Here is an 18,365-nt window from a genome sequence, read left to right on the forward strand (position 1 = left end):
TTACCAGCTCTGCAAAATATTAAAAAGATTACAATCAGCTTATTAACCCGAGCACCCATGCAATTCAATGCCAAGCATTCATTAAAAAAAATATTTTGAAAAGCTTTATGAGGCCGTGAGAAAGTTCATTGTTGAAGTTTTAAACATTAGTAAAAATATGAATAAATAAAACTACTTAAAATATATGTTGGAAAGAAAAGAGACAGGAAGGAATGTTACCAAGAAGTTTTCAGAGTTGCTGTCTCTGTTTGCTGAAACTATACATAGGTTACATTTTCTTCATTAAACTCTACCTCAAATGAATAGGTGTTATTTTTGAAGTTTAACTTCTCAGTGGGAGGGGGAGGGGCATAGGAAGAGAAGACTAAGAACAACTAACAGTCATTATATTCATGTGTGAAGCTGTCAGATAATTTTAAAAAATGATCTAGAATAGCTTAAAAGTTGGCTTAAAAAAACAAATAATGAGAAGGCACGGTAACACGCACCTGTGACCCAGCCCCTGGGAGGTCAGCATGGCCCTGAGGGATGTGTTGAGTCAGAGCCCGAGGCCAGCCTGTGCGTATTGACCAGAGGAACTGAGAGGGGGTGTGTGCCCCCTACAGCTTCTCATGATCGCCTGCCCTGCCCCTGTGCATCTTTTGGGATTTATTCTGAGAACGGACTGTGTTTCATACTTCAAAAGACAATATTTGCTTTTATTTGCCTTTGATTCAAAAAAAGCAAGGCGAAGGCTCGTTATCAAAGTCCATCAGATGACTTTAATCCAATTATGAAAATAAATTTGCCCTCGACCTTACATAACTTCAAAAAGAGGAATTTTTATGCCTTTGTGAGTTCTGCCCAGTGTACCCACGAGGGGGCCTCTGACCAGCCCCTGGATGGTGGGGTCAGCGACACCAGGAGGAAGTGTCCTCAGAGGACCCACCAGCTGCATTTTCAAAGAATCTCATAAATGCTGAAATAGCAGGGCATTCCTAGAGTGACAGCCCGGGCCGCTGAGGATTCAGGTAGGGAAGATATCTCACCCCGTTGCCATCCTACCCAATTCTGCATTAGGAACAACAGCCAAGCCTGTGATGAAGACATTCTAGTAAACCATTGCCCTAAAATCCGAGTGTCCTAAATATTTTAAATCAATGCAAGCAGATTGCCTCCCCACCAAATGTATTTTTGACTTTTTTTTTTAATTGTAAAAACAATACTTTTTATAGAAACAAAAGAGTTCTCCTGGTACAGAAGGTAGACTCTCCAGAGACCCCGCTCCCTAGAGCCTAACTGGAGGCAGCCTTCACTTCTGCTGCATTCCCCAAAAGCTTTCCACACATGTGCACGACGAAGCTTACGGTGGTCCTTGTGGTGTGAGCACGGCAGCCCCCTTATCTGTGCTTCTGCCCTCTGTGGTTTTGCCTGTGACCTGCTGTCAACTGTGATCTGAAATCACTTAGTAAAGGGTTCTAGAATAAACAGTTCGTGCCTTTTAAACGGTGTGCCATTTAGAGCAGTGTGATAGAACACTGTGCTGCGCTATTCTACATATGTCTGCATACTACTACTACTACTATTAATTACTACTACTACTACTACTACTACTACTACTACTACTACTGTATACACACACACACACACACACACACACACTAGAAGCTTTATGGTGTTCAGTCATGCAGGAGGTTTGGGCATCTAGGGCTGTGCGTGTGTGTGCCTGTGTTTGTGTATGTGTGTGTGTACCCCTGTGATGGACACACAACAGTGAACTCATTCAGCCTACCACCTCATTTTCCATCACATGACCCAGCGTTACAGTGCTAGTTAACGGATGTCTGTCCATGTGAATTGTCTGCTCACTCTTTACCCAGGCACTGTTCTGGGTGTCTGAAGCTTGGCTCTCTATGTATACAGGCAGACAAAAAGAAGGAGAAGAAGGAGAAGAAGGAGAAGGAGAAAGAAGAAGGAGAAGAGGGAGAAGAAGGAGAAGAAGGAGAAGAAGGAGAAGAAGGAGAAGAAGAAGAAGAAGAAGAAGAAGAAGAAGAAGAAGAAGAAGAAGAAGAAGAAGAAGAAGAAGAAGAAGAAGAAGAGAAGTCACGAAAGATTCTTATTTGAAGTGATCACAATCTATGTATAAAAGACAGTTGACCCAAGGAGACTATTTTAGACCAGAACTTCAAATGGTATACCATTTACAAGGCGTGAAATGTTTATTCTGGACACCTGTGTGCACAAGCATGTGTGTGTGTGTGTGCATGTGCGTGTGCGTGTGTTGTGTACAGTAGTAGTAATAGTGTACATCACATATTGTTCTATCATGTTACTCCAAATGGTACACCATTTAAAAGGCACAAACTGTTTGTTCTGGACACCTACCCCCTACCACCTACCACAAAGCTTTGGCATACAGTTTGACTATCACGCAGGGATGAGTATTTGATTTCCACATGAAGTCAACATAGGGAGGGGGAAATTGGTTGTGGACAGAGATTAGCTGTCCAGCTTCTAGAACAACACCCTTCCATTCCCTCAGCACCCCCCCTCATTGTTGTTACCCGGGAGCCTCTCTAGGTCCCGTGCCCTGTGGGCCTCAACAGTAACCAGCAAGTGGGTGCTGAGCCAGAGGCAGGTGAGTTCTCATCAGTGTTGCTGAGCTCTTTCTGAAAAGAGACTTACTAAATCCAAACCAGGATTCCCAGACGTCTGCTCACAGCCTGCCTCCTCCCACCCAACATCCCCTCTCCCTGGTATGATTTTATTTATAGAAAAAAATTGATTTTCCTATTTCTGACAATTCAGCTCTCTGATCCCAATGAGCTGACCAGTGTTGTCATGTTGAGTGTCTCAGGACCTGATGTCGGGGTGAACACACTGTCATGGGAAGAGATGTCTGCAGCCCTTTCCTCAGCACATGATCATGATAGAGAACCCTTATTTCTTCTCCCTTGATATAAAACATACCTAAAACTGCTCCAGCAAACAAGTTGTAGACCATTTAGCATTTCATTTAAAAGCAGTAGGAAGTCTACTGCAAGAACAGGTCTGGTGCCCTGGCCTCTGAACTCCTAGTGGCGTATCATTTAGGGAATCCTAGGTCCCAGCAGCACAGCTGTCTCCCAGACTGAGGGAGGGCCAGGGTCCAAGAGCCCGAAGCAATGGCTTGCTGGTTCACAATGGAAGGGCAGTCAGCTCTGGCTATTTCCAGTTCCCTGGGCTTTAGACACATCTGGCTGTGCAGACCCCTACCCATCACATTCTATTTTATGTGGTCACAGAGTAGTACATGGGCCATATTTCCATATAAAAAAAAAAGCAAACACAGGCCAAGAAGCAATTTAATTAAAAACATTTCCGAATCCCTAGCGATAGTATTTGAGTTTTTAAAAATGAAGCCCAGAAACCTCACGTCTCCATACTGGATGCCTTGGTGTCCAAGAATATAACAAGCCAGGTGGTGGCTCATGTTTATAGTCCCAGGACTCCAGGGCTGAAGCAAAAGGCTCCCTTTAAATTCAAACCTGGCTTGGACTAAACAATGAGACCTTGTCACAAAAACAAAATAAAGCAAGCAAGCAAGCAAGCAAGCAAGCAAGCAAGCAAGCAAGCAAGCAAGCCAACCAACCCACCGAGTGAGCTGAGGCCACCCCAGAGACCACCTGTCACCTGCACTCAATGAACCACTGCCGGATCTGGTCCTGAAGATGCTCCTTGATGTCCGGGCCTTCCAGCATCTTCAGGTCCTCCTTGATATTTACTAAGGCTTCCTGGTAGTCCTGTTCGTGTTTTAGCTGCACCTCGTCCCGCAGATTTGTCACTTGTTTGGACTGGACAATGGCATCACTGACTTCATTGAAGAGAGGGGATGGTTTCTGGAAATAACACCCCCCCACCCAAAGTTGAGACTCTGAAAGTCACAGGACTGTAGAAAACATTAGAATCAAATCATATGTGTGGTTTTTGGAGGGGGTCTTACCACAGACACATTTTTAAAAAAAATACATCTAGAGCACAAGCTCAAAGTGAGTGTGAGCACCCAAAGAACTCGCTCTGTGTGTATGTGTGTGTGTGTGTGTGTGTGTGTGTGTGTGGGTGTGTGTGGGTGTGTGGGGATGTGTGGGGGGATTGACACACACCACCTTACATACAGACGTGCCTCCAAGACAGCAAGTGAACAATTAGTGAACAATTTCAAAACTCTTAGGTAAAAGAACTCTTTTATATTTTAATTTTTAAGTATTTTAAGCTCATCTCAGATATTGTGTTATAATGACAGAAAAACTAGTACGTTCAGTAAGCCTAAAAATGTCTCCCATACTTTAGAAACTAAAGCTTTTGCCAATCTTCTTGATCAGTGGGAGGAAGGAGAATGCAGAAGAGGGAAGTGTTTGTCACAAAGCCTACTGAAAGGAATTGTATTCTGATTATTCATTATTCAGAATGACCTAAACATCAACTCTGAAAATCAACTCTTGGCTCTCCAAAGGAAGACATTGTGCAGCTTAATTCAGACACACCTCCCCACACATCTTCTAGAGCATTCTCCTTCCACACCTGTCAATCAGCAAATCTGGAAGTGGTGACTGTGGAGCATCTTCTGGCCCCCAGTCCTGACCCATGCCCAGCATCTGCACAAAGTTGTAGACAGACATTCTTCAAATAGTGTTAGAATGAAGTTCACTTCACCTGAAGCTCCAACAGAGCAAAATCGGATAGATCAGCCTATATGACTATGCAGCCATCTATCCAAGGATGGCGTTGGAGACTTGGATAGAGCGAAGTAAAGGGGGTTTGCAGAAGGATCCAGTCCTGGTACTTACCATCCCCAGATCATAAACACAAGAGCAGGAGAACAGGACTCCTGGACAGGGGAAGAATCCCCCCCCCCCTTTCTGGAGACATCCCTAGGTTCAACCAAGGCTCTCAAGTCAAAAGCACAGTGATGTGGAACTAAAGGCAGCCTTTCATGGGTTTTGAGAGCCAAAGTACAGTTTTTAGAAATTTGCATGTTGGTGTTAAACGCGGGTATCTTTAATCTTAAATTATAAGAAATAGTTGAAGTCAATTATGTTGGTAAACAAAGCTTGGAGTACTCAGAACTCAGAACAAAGAACTTCTGAGTTCCTTTCCTGCCACATGTGCTCTTGTGGGTATTTATATCTGTTGTCTCTCTGTCGATACTTTGAGTAACTTGTGGGTATTTATATCTGTTGCAATATTTTGAGTAACTTCTTAACTGCTTGGGGGAGTAGCTATGGTCAGTTCCAGGGGACATTGTTTTAGTAGAGCTGATGGGTTTGGTGCTGAGGTCACAGTACAATCAGGCAGATCAAAGGCCAGATTCAGTTGTATCATGCCCATTGGGTCAAACAAGTTCCCTTGATTATGCATACACGCACGCACGCACGCACACAACCTTCAAAGGAACATGTCTGGACCTCCACATGGGAGAGATTGTTTTACTTTTCCATCTGTTAGAGTTTAGATTTCTTAGAATCAAACAGTCAAGTGAAATAGAAGAGAGCCCCAGCCCTCATGTTTGTGCAGTCAACACTTTGACCCACAGAGCCATCTCTCTGGCCCCTGTAAAGTCCTACAGGCTGATCTATTCATCGTATGGGTTCATTGTACTCTGGCCCATGAGCCCTTGCACTGTGTCTCCTCAGTGATGCTTATGTTCATCTTTGGAGATAGAAATGAGAGTGACGAGGAGCCGCCACTGGACAGATGTGAAAGTGGAGGTCTCATGGCAGTGAGGGTGGCTGGGGCAAGCTCCAAGCTCCCTCTTCTTCCGTGTTGTGTAGCACTGTGCTGTGTTATTCAGATGGGAGCAGTCATGCATGTTTTTTCCATATAGATTTTCTCTGGCAAGAATTCATTTGGGTCGTTTGTAACTCCCTCCTCTTGCTGTTTTTGCACTTGAAGGTTCTAATAAATTTACATCCTATGCTAACGAGCATCCTGTCCTTTGGGCGCAAACATCTTCTCTTCTTTAGCGACTCTGGTCATATGAATTCAAATTTGTTAACTGGCCACATAAACAGCAACTCATTTAAAAATAAATTAGGGATATTAAAAGGAGAGGGGACCATGATAACATACGATGTATTGAAATGCATGGGCTGTAGATTAATGCATCTTAATGAAGGCTCCCCATGTGGGCAAACCATCACATTTGCCAGCTCTCCACAGTTAACGACCCAGAACGGAATAACGAAACCTACATTTCCAGCGAGGTCCTCTGTCAGCAAAACACACACACATTAATAATTGATGTTGCTGTAGAAATGTGACGTGAAGCGACACTTCCTGAGTTTTCAGGGGAAGGAAGACTCCACGCTCCGTTAATGTCGATGCTTAGCTAATGTTCGACAGGCTTTGGATTTTAAAACCCTTGTTGAAATTAGGAAGAGAAAACGGTCATTTATAAAAATCTTCTCAGTGTATTTGTCCCCAATAGACTGGGAATTATGTGGCGTGGTGCTGGCTATTATCCAAAGATCTTCTGTCTCGGAGTGGTGGTTGTCACCCTAAGGGGAAGAACGGATCTCTGCTAGTGACCTTGTTACACCTGCTCTCCCAGGTCCTGAACGTGTGCACTGATGCTTGGGGGCAGTGCTTAGATGGACGGCCTTGGCACCCAGGTGTCTGATTTTGTAAAAGGAAGATCTCAGGTTGCAGAACACCTAACTCTTCATCAGGTCCCATTGTACCAAGTGGTGGGTGGCCCATCATTTCAAAGTCATCTGTCTGTGTGTATATAGCTGTGAGTCCATAAACGCACCTACTCTGCGCAAGGACAGACAGAAGCAGAAGTGAAGGTCTTCAGGGAGAGATCATTTTTGTTTCACTCTCTGGGTTGAACAAGTTCAGTATGAATCTTTAAGATCCACTATGTTAGCATGCACCGATCTGTTAAAGAGTAGGAGTGTTTTTCTAGCCCATTGGAGTCAATTTCTTTACGAGTTCAGTATTTTCTTTAATGCTTATTTAAGAAGTATGATAGGATAGGGTGCTGGTGAGCTTTCAGATCTTTAGCAGCCGAGACTGAGGCTCTCTCTGCTTTGCGTTCTCATACCTTAAAGTCAGCACTGTGAGGCAAGTTTGAGTGGTTTACAAATACGAGGTTGATTATTCCGCACAGCCGCCTTAAGCAGAGAGAGTGTTACTACTTACATCTTATGTATGAGGAAATGGAGGCACAGAGATATCAAGGGCCTTGTCCAGTGTCACACAGGCAGGACACCTAGACCACTCCTATTCTCTGTGTTTGATGTTAAGATCCTACTGAATAGAAGAAGACGGGGTGGCTTTGCCTTCTCTCCACTGCCTCTCAAGTGTGTTGTGTGCTTGTCTCTTTTTGAAACAGAGCCTCACACTGTAGCCCAGGCTGGCTTGGAACTTGTAAACGTCCCCCTTTCTCCATGTCCAGGATTACAGGCATGGTGTCATGGGCCATGCCCTGCTGACGTAGGCTTTTGAAGCCACGAAGCACTTTAGGGAAGCCCACTCATCAGAGTGTGTGGTGGGCTAGAGGGGTGGCTTGCTGCCTCTCCAGGATTTCCTCTGTCTTTTGCCTTGGGGAATCTTCGGATGGCCCCTTTGTAGCAAGATAGGGAAGTGTTGGGCCAGACTCAGCCTCATGGACTTTTCCAGGCCAAATTTTGACAGGCTAGATTTCGGTACACAGGTTTAGTGGGATGAGCAGCAAGGGCATGGGTATACTGGATTTTGAGGCCTTTGTTACATGTGTCTTATACAAGAACTTATTTCGGATCCTTTTGTGATTTTTGTACATGAAATTTCTGGACTTCTTCAAAGTGTTCTGTTGCAAGGATCACTCAACTGGCGTTACATCTTAGCATCTGCCAAGACTACGACACAAACCATCTTCCTCAGAGGTGTTTCCTTCCTCATGCTCCAGGGGAGGCCTCTCCCTTTCGGCTCTTAGGATGTTCTGCTTGCTGCCCCAGGGATAGAGGCAGTAGTGTGCTGGCCTTTTTCCAAAAGGAAACCGAGGCTCCCAGGAAGGGTGTGTGAGACACGTGGGCCCCTGCCCCTGGCAACAGACAGACAGACAGAGCTGGGCTTTGAACCAAGTCTATCTGCCTCTAAGGTACATGTTACCAATCAGAGGCGCCCCTGAGAGTCACTGCAGGACACATATGTATGTGGCTGGATGCTGCCTCTGCTGGGACACTGGGGGAACAGATAGCTCTTCTAATGCTAAAAGGCACACCAGGGGCTCTAAGAGCCTCAGTCAAAGGGTACCCCAGCCTATGCTGGGGCTAATAAGGATAAAATTTTAATTTATTAGCCTCAAAGCGATGGAGAAAATAGCTCCTTTGATGGTAGAGAATGAAGGTGAATGGGTTTATGGTGCTTTCAGGATTCCGATGATGTTTGTAGAAGCCACAGGCCCTTCGCTTTAATAAGTGACCCCAGAGCTCCTCATTACAATGCAAACAGCGATGGCTTCAGGGTAAACTGAAATATGCAGGGCCCTGACTGCAGGACGGATGGCTGTGAGGGGTCCCCTGGAAGAGAATGGATTGTGTTCATTAAGTTCCCTTGCACTGGCTCCACACCACTGGCTCTGCCAATTAAAATAGCTGGACGTGATTTTTAGACCACCATTTATTTTCCTCTGTAGACTTTATGATTTAGAATTTTAAGATGGCAGTATCAACAAAACATAATTTATATGACAATGGTTAAGAGAAATATCTGGTTAGGGTGGAAGGTGGAGAGATGCCCCTTGTCCCGAGTCTGTTTTCAGAGACTAGATCATTGCTTCAGAAAGACACAAGCGCAAGCTGGGACGACTAAACCTTTTCCATTGACGTCACAGATCCAGATGAACCAATGGAAAACTGAGATTTGACCCAAGGAGGCGCCACCCTCATCAACGACAGAGCGGAAAATGTAGTCAATTGAAAACATGCCCTTGGTTTGGGATAGTGGATTTTGTATGGTCATCAGCCGGCATACTGCAGATAACATTCTTTCAAAAATTGAATCCTTGGATTTCTCAGTGGTTAACATATCCATTGAACATGTAATATCAAGACTCGGCACACTGGGCAGAACAGCGTGCAGAGAGAGTCGCACGGAACACACAGGGGGGGAGCTGTTCTCTTTACGTCTTGCAAACTACACTGCGGAGAAATTCTCTTTTGAGCTCAGCACATGGAATTTAGAGAGGAAAGCGGAGGACTGTTTCTTTATTCTAACATCTTTCTCTGTTTTGACCCAATGCTTCTTGTCCCCTTTCCATGTGTTATGTTTTGGAGGGGGTTAAAAACTGCTTATGATTTATTTTCCAACAATAATTTGAAAGCATAATTTTTAAAAAGGGTCTGGTTCTCTCTCTATGAACAACAACAGCAGCCCTTCCTGTACTTGCACAGGCTGGGCAGGGGCGGCAGGGGCTGGACTGAGCAGGTGCTTTGCTGCAGTGATGGGGGCGGGGAGGGGAGGATGCTCTGGTTCACACTCCACCTTTATCTGCATGGGCCCCAACTATGACAGAGATGGTGCTTGACCAAGGCCACTTCTTGTTGGCAATTCACCCTGCCTCCCAAGTGAAAATCAATTTTATTTGATTGTTTTTGTTTTGTCTTGTCGTTGTTTTGACAACAGAAATGCCCTCACCAGAGTCTGACCGTGTCTGAAGTGCTTAGGTTGATGAGTGGAGGCAGGGTGTGGATGTATCTCTTCTCCTTCATGGGCAAGGGCCTCGAGCGTCAGGAAGCAGAGTCTAGTCAAGCCATCTTGCTGTGCACTGGCATTAGTAATCAGCCACACAGGTCATCATTATCTACTGTGTCCACAATACCACCCGAGTCACCTCCGCTGCTCTGACTGGGGTCAGCTCCACCCTGGTTTCCCCCATGGCATTGGAGGCTGCTGACAGTCTGACTTTGCTGAGGCATTGGACAAACACCACTGTTCTTGGTGCCCAACTCTCTGACGATGGAGAATCTGCAGAGCCTCTGCTACTGTGATTGGCTTAATTAAGGTTTCTTGTGGCTTCTGTGAGTTTTGGTATTTATATTTCCTCCAGACAATCTTCTCTGCTCAGTGTCTTCTGATTTACGACCACAGAGGTTCAAGATGATAGTTTTGTAGCCTGTGGTTACTGATGGCATGTTTATATTTCTGTTTCTTCTTTCCTTTCTTGGCCTCATCAGAGCTCTACAGGAAGTTAGTTCTTTTCAGAGACCAAATCTTTGTCCTGTCAACACTGCTGTGTTTGTAATCTGAGGGTACCAAGGAAGCTGCCAGCAGAGCAGCTGGCTCCCGGTGATGCACCTGAAGCCATTGCTATACGGTGTGTTGGGATTCTGGTATTCTCAGGTGAAGATTCCTTTAATGGGAACTACATTGGTCAAAAAAATGAGTCACATCTCTGGGGATGTAACTCTGGGGAGACTACTGCTGCAGAGTTGACCTCCTGGGCTCTGAAGGGATGTCATGTGTCGAGACATAAGATGTCTCCATAAGGATTTCCATAGGGAATAGTGCTTAGCAATTCACTGAGACCTGTGAGGAGTGAGGTTTCAGTTAAGGAAGAGGGGGCTCTGAAAAGGAAATGCTGGGCTGCCCTAAAAAGGAGATCATGGGCTCTGCTCAGGTCGTGTGAGCCCTGTTCAGAGGCCCCGTACTCCATGCACAAAAGATGCTGAGGACCCCCTATACCAGACTACGACAGTGGTTCTCAACCTTCCTAATGCTGTGAAACTTTAATACATTTCCTCATGTCGTGGTGACCCCCAACCATAAAGTTATGTCATTGCTAGTTCACAACTGTAATTTTGCCACTATTATCAATCTTAATGCAAATATCTGTGTTTTCAGATGGTCTTAGGGGAACCTGTGAAGAGTTGTTCAACTCCCACTGGGGTTGCAACCCATAGGCTGAGAAATGCTGCTCTCAGGGGATTCCAGTGCCCTGCTTCCTGGTCCCTAAGCCCTGCTGTAACCTCTCTTTGAGACCTTTTACTTATTTTAAACTAACAATAGGGTGATGGTGAAGGACTGCATGCAATGAGTGGACCTTCTTTTCCCAATGCCGCGGGGGAAGCAGGATGCCACAGGGAAGACTCCAAGGTCCATGAGCCCAGGCGCTGCTGAGTTGTCTCCAGCTGAGATCTGCCCAAGAACTGATGGTGCTGGTCTTACTGTCCACCAGGAGGGATGCCACCAATAGCTACATGACCTTGGAGGCAGATCCTTCCCCCCTGAGCCTCAGGTAAGACCCTAGCCCCAATGGTACAACAGGAACCATGTGATACCCAGGCAGAGAACTGAGCTGTGCCAGATTCCTGAGCCATGGGATGTGTGTCATAACACAGGTGGTCGCCCTAGCTGCTGTTTTCTGTAGACACAGCTATACAGCAGTACACAACAAATGAACCCTTCTAACCCTGACTTGGTAATCACTGTGAAAATGGGCCCTTCAACACCAGCTGGACCAAAACAATTCCATTCTCACCAGCAATATCCTCATGAAGCCAAGGGCTCTCCTGACACCAGGCAGGCATGAGATTTTTCAGACTCTGCAGCCTGTCTCCCATCTGGGGCACTCTGCATTTTGCAAAGACATAACAGGGACACTCCCCAACCTCTTGGGTCCCCTGCAGGCTTCTGATCAGTCAGATACTTCCAGTCTCTTAAGATACCTATTCAGTTTTCCTTCCATTCCTCAGAAACTCGCTGGAGAAGATGCACACCCCACAGGCTCTTTACATAGCGAACTTACCATACCCAGGAAGACCATCTCCTCTTCCCGCTCCTTCACTGTTTTTTTGCATTGATGGAAACCTCGCCAAACCTGCAGACAAATGTATAGTTACTCCTGGAAGAAGCTCTCATGTAGACATTGCCCATCCCAAGCATTGTAACGATCAGCTCCAGCCTGCACACTGGGGTTATTGTTTAAATGTTGGAGTGACAGGCAGTGACTTTCTTTTCTTTTCTCCCTTTTTATTACTTCTTTTTCATTTTTCTTTCTTTACTCTTCGCTCATACAACACATCCTGCCTGGATCCTGTTCTCCCTCTCCTCCTCCTAACCCCCTCTTCCTCAACCTCCTCTTCTTCCCCAGATCCACTTCTCCTCCATTTCCCTTCAGAAACAAGCAGGCCTCCCGGTGATATCAACCAAACATGGCTTCTAATGAGACAGGCTCAAACCCTCAGATCAAGGTGGGATGAGATATCAAGTTTCTTAAACTTTTATTTTATGTTATGTATTTGAATGTTTTGCCTACATGTATGTATGTATGTGCAATACATGGTGCCAATAGCCACAGAGACCAGAGGAAAGCATAAGATCTCTGGAGACTGAAGTTACAGATGGGTTCAAGGTGCCATGGAGGTACTAGGAATTGAACCCAGGTCCTCTGGAAGAGCAGCCAGTGCTTTGAACCACCGAGCCATTGCTGCATCCCCCATACTCAACAGCTTTAAAGAAGGACAGTTAGAGAAATGACCTATAGCTGTCTTTGAATCTTACTTGGGAGCCTTTAAGAGAAATGTCTAGAAATTAGAAGAGTGAGGCTCGACCCGAGGAGAGTACTTCATGGCCATACAACCAAAACCTTCCAAAGTTAAGGTCCGAAGAACAGCTCAGGTGCCTCCAAAACTTCAACAACCAAAGCTTAGCTTAGGGTTGTGAGGCCACAGAGACAGCAATGAACGAGATCTGTCTGTCCTTCTCCCTGCCGTCTCCCTGTCTACCCATGCACAGCTGGGACAGGGTCCTGCCATGCACAGCTGGGACAGGGTCCTGCCCTTCAGGCTCCATGGTGTGGCCCCATACTTGGTTTCTTTCAAATATAGTTCTTATTTATGCCACGTGGATGAAGTCTATATTTCCCACAACCTTGCTCTCCATTAGGAAAAAGACAGGGCACACTCTGGTAACACTATTTGAGAAGAAAAATTGGTCCCCAGGGCCCCTCGAGAAGGAGTTCCAGGGTTCTGGCCCTTATTCATGGTGGCTGAAACGTGCTAAGTGGAGAGCTTGTTTTCAGGCTCTGAGGAGTGGCTTCTGGCCTCTCCTTTCTGCAACTGTCTCAGGGTGGATGTGTGTGTGTGTGTGTGTGTGTGTGTGTGTGTGTGTGTGTGTGTGTCTGTGTGTGTGTCTGTGTGTGTTTAACCTCATTGTGGATTTTCATCCTCCCTAGATTCTAGCAACATTCTTTCCAACAATTACTGGTGCCCTTTTGGAAGTCTTTGAACACAGTGTTCTGCATCTTAAACTTCCTAGTTTACAATAAACAAAATAAAAACAAGACGATGTTTCTCCAGGCTAAGCCAATAAACCCTTGTGGAGTTTACTAACTCAACCCAGCTTTCCTATAGGTAGGGTTTTGGGTTTTGAATTTCAGAGCTCAGCTCCAAGGCTGAAACATGTTGCCTGCCCTCCCCCCCCCCCACCCACCCAGAAGCTCCGTTCCCCGCCCCAATCCCCCTGCCTTGTGTCCGTACTTTCTGGATCTGGAGTGCCGCCAACTTGGTGTCTAATAATCTATGTCCCAACAGCTTCATCTCCTTGGCTCTGCACTCCTGAAGGAAAATCTGCTTCATGAACAGAGCCCTGAGGCGGCCCTGTCTTGCACGCTCCGCTATCTGGATCAGTTTCACAGCCTCTTCCAAAGCTATACTCTTTGCGGCATATTTCTGTGTGTGTGGGAACACAACCAAAAGAAAATCAGACAAATCAGAGTTATACATGTGAAATGAACCCATGAGATGCCTCAGTGAGTAAGGGTACTTGCTGCTAACTGTATGCTATACTATGTCAGCTGTAGACTGTGACCCTGACTTAAAGATAATGTGTCTAGTTTGCTTTTCTGTTGCTGTGATGAACATTGTGTCCAAAAGCAACCTGGAGAGTAAGGTTTTCTTTATTCTTTCACTTTATAAGTCACAGTTCAACATCAAGGGAAGCCAAGGCAGGTATTCAAGACAGGAGCTTGAAGCAAACACCACAAAGGCACACGGCTCACTAGCTCGTTCCCAGGCTCTCGGTCAGCTACCTTTCTATACAGCCTAGAGGCTGGTACTGAGGGATGGTACCGCCCGCAGTGGGCTGGGATCTCCTAAACCAGCTAGCAGTCAAGGAAGTGCTCCACGCTACTAAGAGAGGGAGAATTCGAATTCGTTTCTTCTGGGGACAAGTTCGCAAATAAGATGCACAATGCCAAGTGGTAATCTTGTTACACATGTCCACATGAGCAATGTTAAATGAACTTAGTAGATTGTATATACATGTGTAAATATATTTGATGCATTATATAGTATACTATTTTATATATACTATATATAATTACATAATATATAATGCATATACATGCAACAATAGTAATTAAAGAAGGGATCAAGAATTTGGAAAGGGCAGAGTCAATGGAAGAGTTTGAGAGGAGTGGCTTAAACACAGGGCTCATGTATAAAATTCTCAAAAATCAAACCAAACTAACAACCCCCCCCTAAAAAGAAAACCTTTTAAAAAAGAAAGAAAAATTTCATAGACCAATCTAATGGAGGTAATTTCTCAACTGAGGCTCCTTTCTGGTATGATAAATTGATAACCAAGGTTAGCTATCACAGACCAGATCACCATCCTTTCAAACAGAATACTAATTGTCACCCCAGTAGTCTAATTCCATATCAAGTTAGACCTGAGATGAGCAGAAATGTCAATCATACATATGGATTAATGCTGAAAATTCTGTCATTTGATGAATGGGAGAACTGTCAATGGGAACCAGGTCTCTGAGATGAAGATTTAAATGTACTTCAAGGAAAAGGCTGAAGGCAGTTGTAGACTGACCAGTGACTAAGATGTGAAGCCATTCAGAACGATTTGCTTCTATGTGTGAAAAGGTGGGGGCTAGGGAGATGACTCAGCCACTCTCAAGGTTGAGGAACTAAGTTCAGATCTCCAGCACTCAATTAAAAAAAGCTGGGTGTGTCTGGAACCCCAGTGTGTGTGTGTGTGGGGGGGTGTTCAGGGTATAACCAAGAGGATCCCTGACACTCAGTGGCCAACCAGTTTAGCTGAACCAGTAGGCTCTGGGTCTGGTGGGAGACCTTGGATCAGAAAGTAAGGTGGACTCTTTGGTTGGTGGTTTAGTCCCTGGGAGCTCTGAGGGTACTGGTTGGTTCATATTGTTGTTCCTCCTATAGGGCTGCAAATCCCTTCAGCTCCTTGGATCCTTTCTCTAGCTCCTCCATTGGGGACCCTGTGCTCAGCCCAGTGGTTGGCTGAGAGCATCCACCTCTGTATTTGTCAGGCACTGGCAGAGCGTCTCAGGAGACAGCTATATCAGGCTCCTGTCAGCAAGCACTTGTTAGCATAGAAATGTAAATAAAGAAAATATCTAATAGAAGTTTTTTTAAAGAGTAAGGTGGAGAATGATTAATGCCTGCACACATGTTTGCGCATGCACACACAAATATCCAACCATGATGAATGGCATATAAAGCAGAAAAAGGAGGATTCATGCTGCAGGCTGTGCGGTCTCAGATGGGCTATGTAGCCACAGGACTCGGTGAGTGGCGTGTGCCATTTTCAGGGTTCAGAGTTGCACAAGTAAGATTACTGGGAGTTCTTAGAGGCCCATGGAGACCTACATGGGGTCAGGGTGGGGCCAGTGTTGTCCTGAAAGCAAGGGAGAAGCTGTACCGGTGCAGGGAGCATGGTGGGGAGAGCCCTGCATGGGTAGAGGCTCACTACCTGCTACATCCAGCTTTACATGGGATCTGGGGGCTTGACCTCAGGTCCTCCTGTTTGTGGGGCGAACTCTTTACTCACTGAGTTGTCCCATGGGCCCACATTAAAGACCTCCTTTTCCAAGAGACAGTCCTTCTGGGAGATCCAAAGGTCACTCAGAACTCAGTTGTGGCAGGGCAGAGTGCACAGCAACTGAGAATGCACTGGAAGTTGTAAGCCTGTGGATCCTGAAACTTAGTGGATTTAATTTCTGACCTTAGCAGATGAATTAGAGATGAGAAAGCAAACCTGGCTGGTTCCTGGCTCATCCTTCTGGATCCCCAACCCAGGAAACATTAGTATTACTTCTTTATTCTTGAAAAGTAATGGTATGTGAATCCCTAACAAGAGCCCAAACGTTCCTTAATCCTGTCTAGACCTCATAGAGCAAGCGTGGAAGAGAGGCACCTTCCTCAATTTGAAAATCAAGTAAGCGTTTCTTATACAGAGGCATGGTAGAGTAGTTTACAAAAATGATGGTGACTGCTTTTTAAAACAATACAGACCACAGGGAGGTTCAGTCCGCATTCAGTTAAGATCCGAGCCAGGATCTTCTCTCTTCCCTTTATGACTTCCAACCTCTCCTTCAGGAAATACCTGGGTATGGGGACATCCAACTGTTGCTGAAGAAGAGGGGAGAAATGGAGGATCATTCAGTTAGGATCCCAGGACTTGAGTCCAACTGGAATGGTGGTGGGATGGGCAAATCAACAAGACTTGCTTGGGGGTGGGGCTAGAGAGAAGGCTCCGTGGGTAAGGGTGTTTGTGGCAGAAGTATGGAAGTCTGAGTTTAAAGGCAATTAGTGACATATGGAAGCATCTTGAGGAACTCATAGGACCAAGGACAGGGGTGGGGATGAAGATGGGTTGGTCTCCCCTCACTTTCCTTCTTGTTCTAACTCTACTCCCTCTAATCTTTAGAGTTTCCAGCTGACCAAGGCTCCAAGGAGGTCAGCTTGGGAGGTCAGTTCAGATCAGAGACAGACACCATCAATTTCCTGCTTCAGACTCTCTCAGGGAGGACCTGCCCAGCACAACTTTCCCAGTGCCCCAGTCTCTGTGATGAGGACATAAATCCTACCACGTGAACGCCTGGGGGCTGGCCAGAGTGTGGACTTTGTGAGAGAGTGGCCTCAGTGGCCAAGCATGGAGGATGTCTGTATGTTCCATCCCAGAGGCAGGGACGTTCCCAAGGCTTACTTCTCTGCCACGACACTATTCACAGAACCTAGATACTATTGATGGCCCAATGTTCTGGCCCCTGCATGTCAAAGACATCATATGGCTTGTCCTTCCATCAGTTCCAAGGCTGATGGAGAACACTGTTGATGTTATCCTTCAACATAGACGTCTGGGGTGACGTCTGGTCCCCTGTCTCCCCTCTCCTCCCTGTGCACAGTTGGTTTCTCACAGAACCAGCACTTGCTAGTTATAAGGACGGTGAGGAGCTGAAGCTCGGGGCATTGTGAATAGCATGGGAAATGGAGGGGTCCCGGCATGTGAGTCCCCAAACTTCTTTAGTCTGTAACCATTTAACAGTCTTGAGATTAGATTTAGAGTCTGAATGTCACCTTACCTTAATTGAATTTAGGGATATGATTCAATAAACAGCTATTTCACATTTGGTCCATGCTGTTCTTTATGCTTTCACACGAGCGAGCGGAGCACACCTGATTCAATCTGGTGGTTTAACTTTTGCTCTTATAAATGTATGAAATGCACGTGCAAATTCTGGAATGTTTGGACCCATTCCAATTTCTCTCTTTAGTCTATTGTAATGTCATCAGATAATACATGAAGAGTCTTCCTCAGAAAGAGAAACGACCTTCATGAAAGTCAAAATGTTTCCAAAGTGAACAGACATTAAGCTCCGTGTAGAGATTTTTGTCTTTTTAATTTTACTTGAGGGAAACGTCTTTTCAAAATCAAGGGTGAGCTCATAGGGCCCACAGCTGGAAGAAATGAGGTGCTCAGTGGCCTTTGGGAGCATGGCCAGCCAGGATATTAGACACACCTCTAGCAGATTTCTGTCAGTAAGGAGGAAAAGGTTCAGTGGCAGGGTCTGAGTGACCACAGGAGATGCCCCAGCCACCAGGTGGCAGAGAGAGAGTCTCCTTGGGCAATAAGGAGGGATGCTTCCTTCTGCTGAGGCCAAGGAGCAAAGGCTACAGCTGTAACCTACTGGGTCAGTACCGACCCAAAGCCAAGACAGAGATGCATCCAGCTGGGCATGAGGACTGAGCCATCCGAGGCTACCATCCAGCGATGGGTGGATAAGAAGAAGGGCACTGTGGATGGAGAGAGTTGGGGCATGGCCCAGAGAAAATGGGAGAGTTTGGGCTATGGGGTATTTGTGAGAGGGCCGGTCTACTCCATTTCAATCATCTTGACAGTGTGGCTTCTCTGTAATAACAGGATCTCAGAGTCAAACAGACCCAAGGGCTGTGTACAGATGATCAACATAGACAAGGAAGCAAGCAACATCTGCCTCATGGTGGTGGGGTTTGAGTGACAACATTCGGAACATTCAGGCTTTTAATTCACCATGGTCATCACATTTAAGCCTGGCGAAGAAGTCTGCAGACAATGGGACACAG

General features: G+C 45.8%; 1 protein-coding gene across 2 annotated transcripts in view; it reads right to left on the bottom strand.

The window, feature by feature from the left end:
• Iqca (IQ motif containing with AAA domain) overlaps window positions 1-18,365 on the bottom strand; it is a 111,305-nt gene that overhangs the window by 84,270 nt on the left and 8,670 nt on the right. For both annotated transcript variants that reach the window (NM_001368722.1, NM_029122.2), the window contains exons 3-6: window positions 16,275-16,391; window positions 13,482-13,673; window positions 11,750-11,821; window positions 3,652-3,857 (exon numbers count right to left, since the gene is read on the bottom strand). In NM_001368722.1, the coding sequence (NP_001355651.1) occupies window positions 3,652-3,857; window positions 11,750-11,821; window positions 13,482-13,673; window positions 16,275-16,391 (587 nt within the window). The remainder of the gene's footprint in view (window positions 1-3,651; window positions 3,858-11,749; window positions 11,822-13,481; window positions 13,674-16,274; window positions 16,392-18,365) is intronic.

Source organism: Mus musculus, chromosome 1 (genome assembly GCF_000001635.26).
Source record: "Mus musculus strain C57BL/6J chromosome 1, GRCm38.p6 C57BL/6J".
In the NCBI taxonomy this organism is placed as follows: Eukaryota; Metazoa; Chordata; class Mammalia; order Rodentia; family Muridae; genus Mus; species Mus musculus.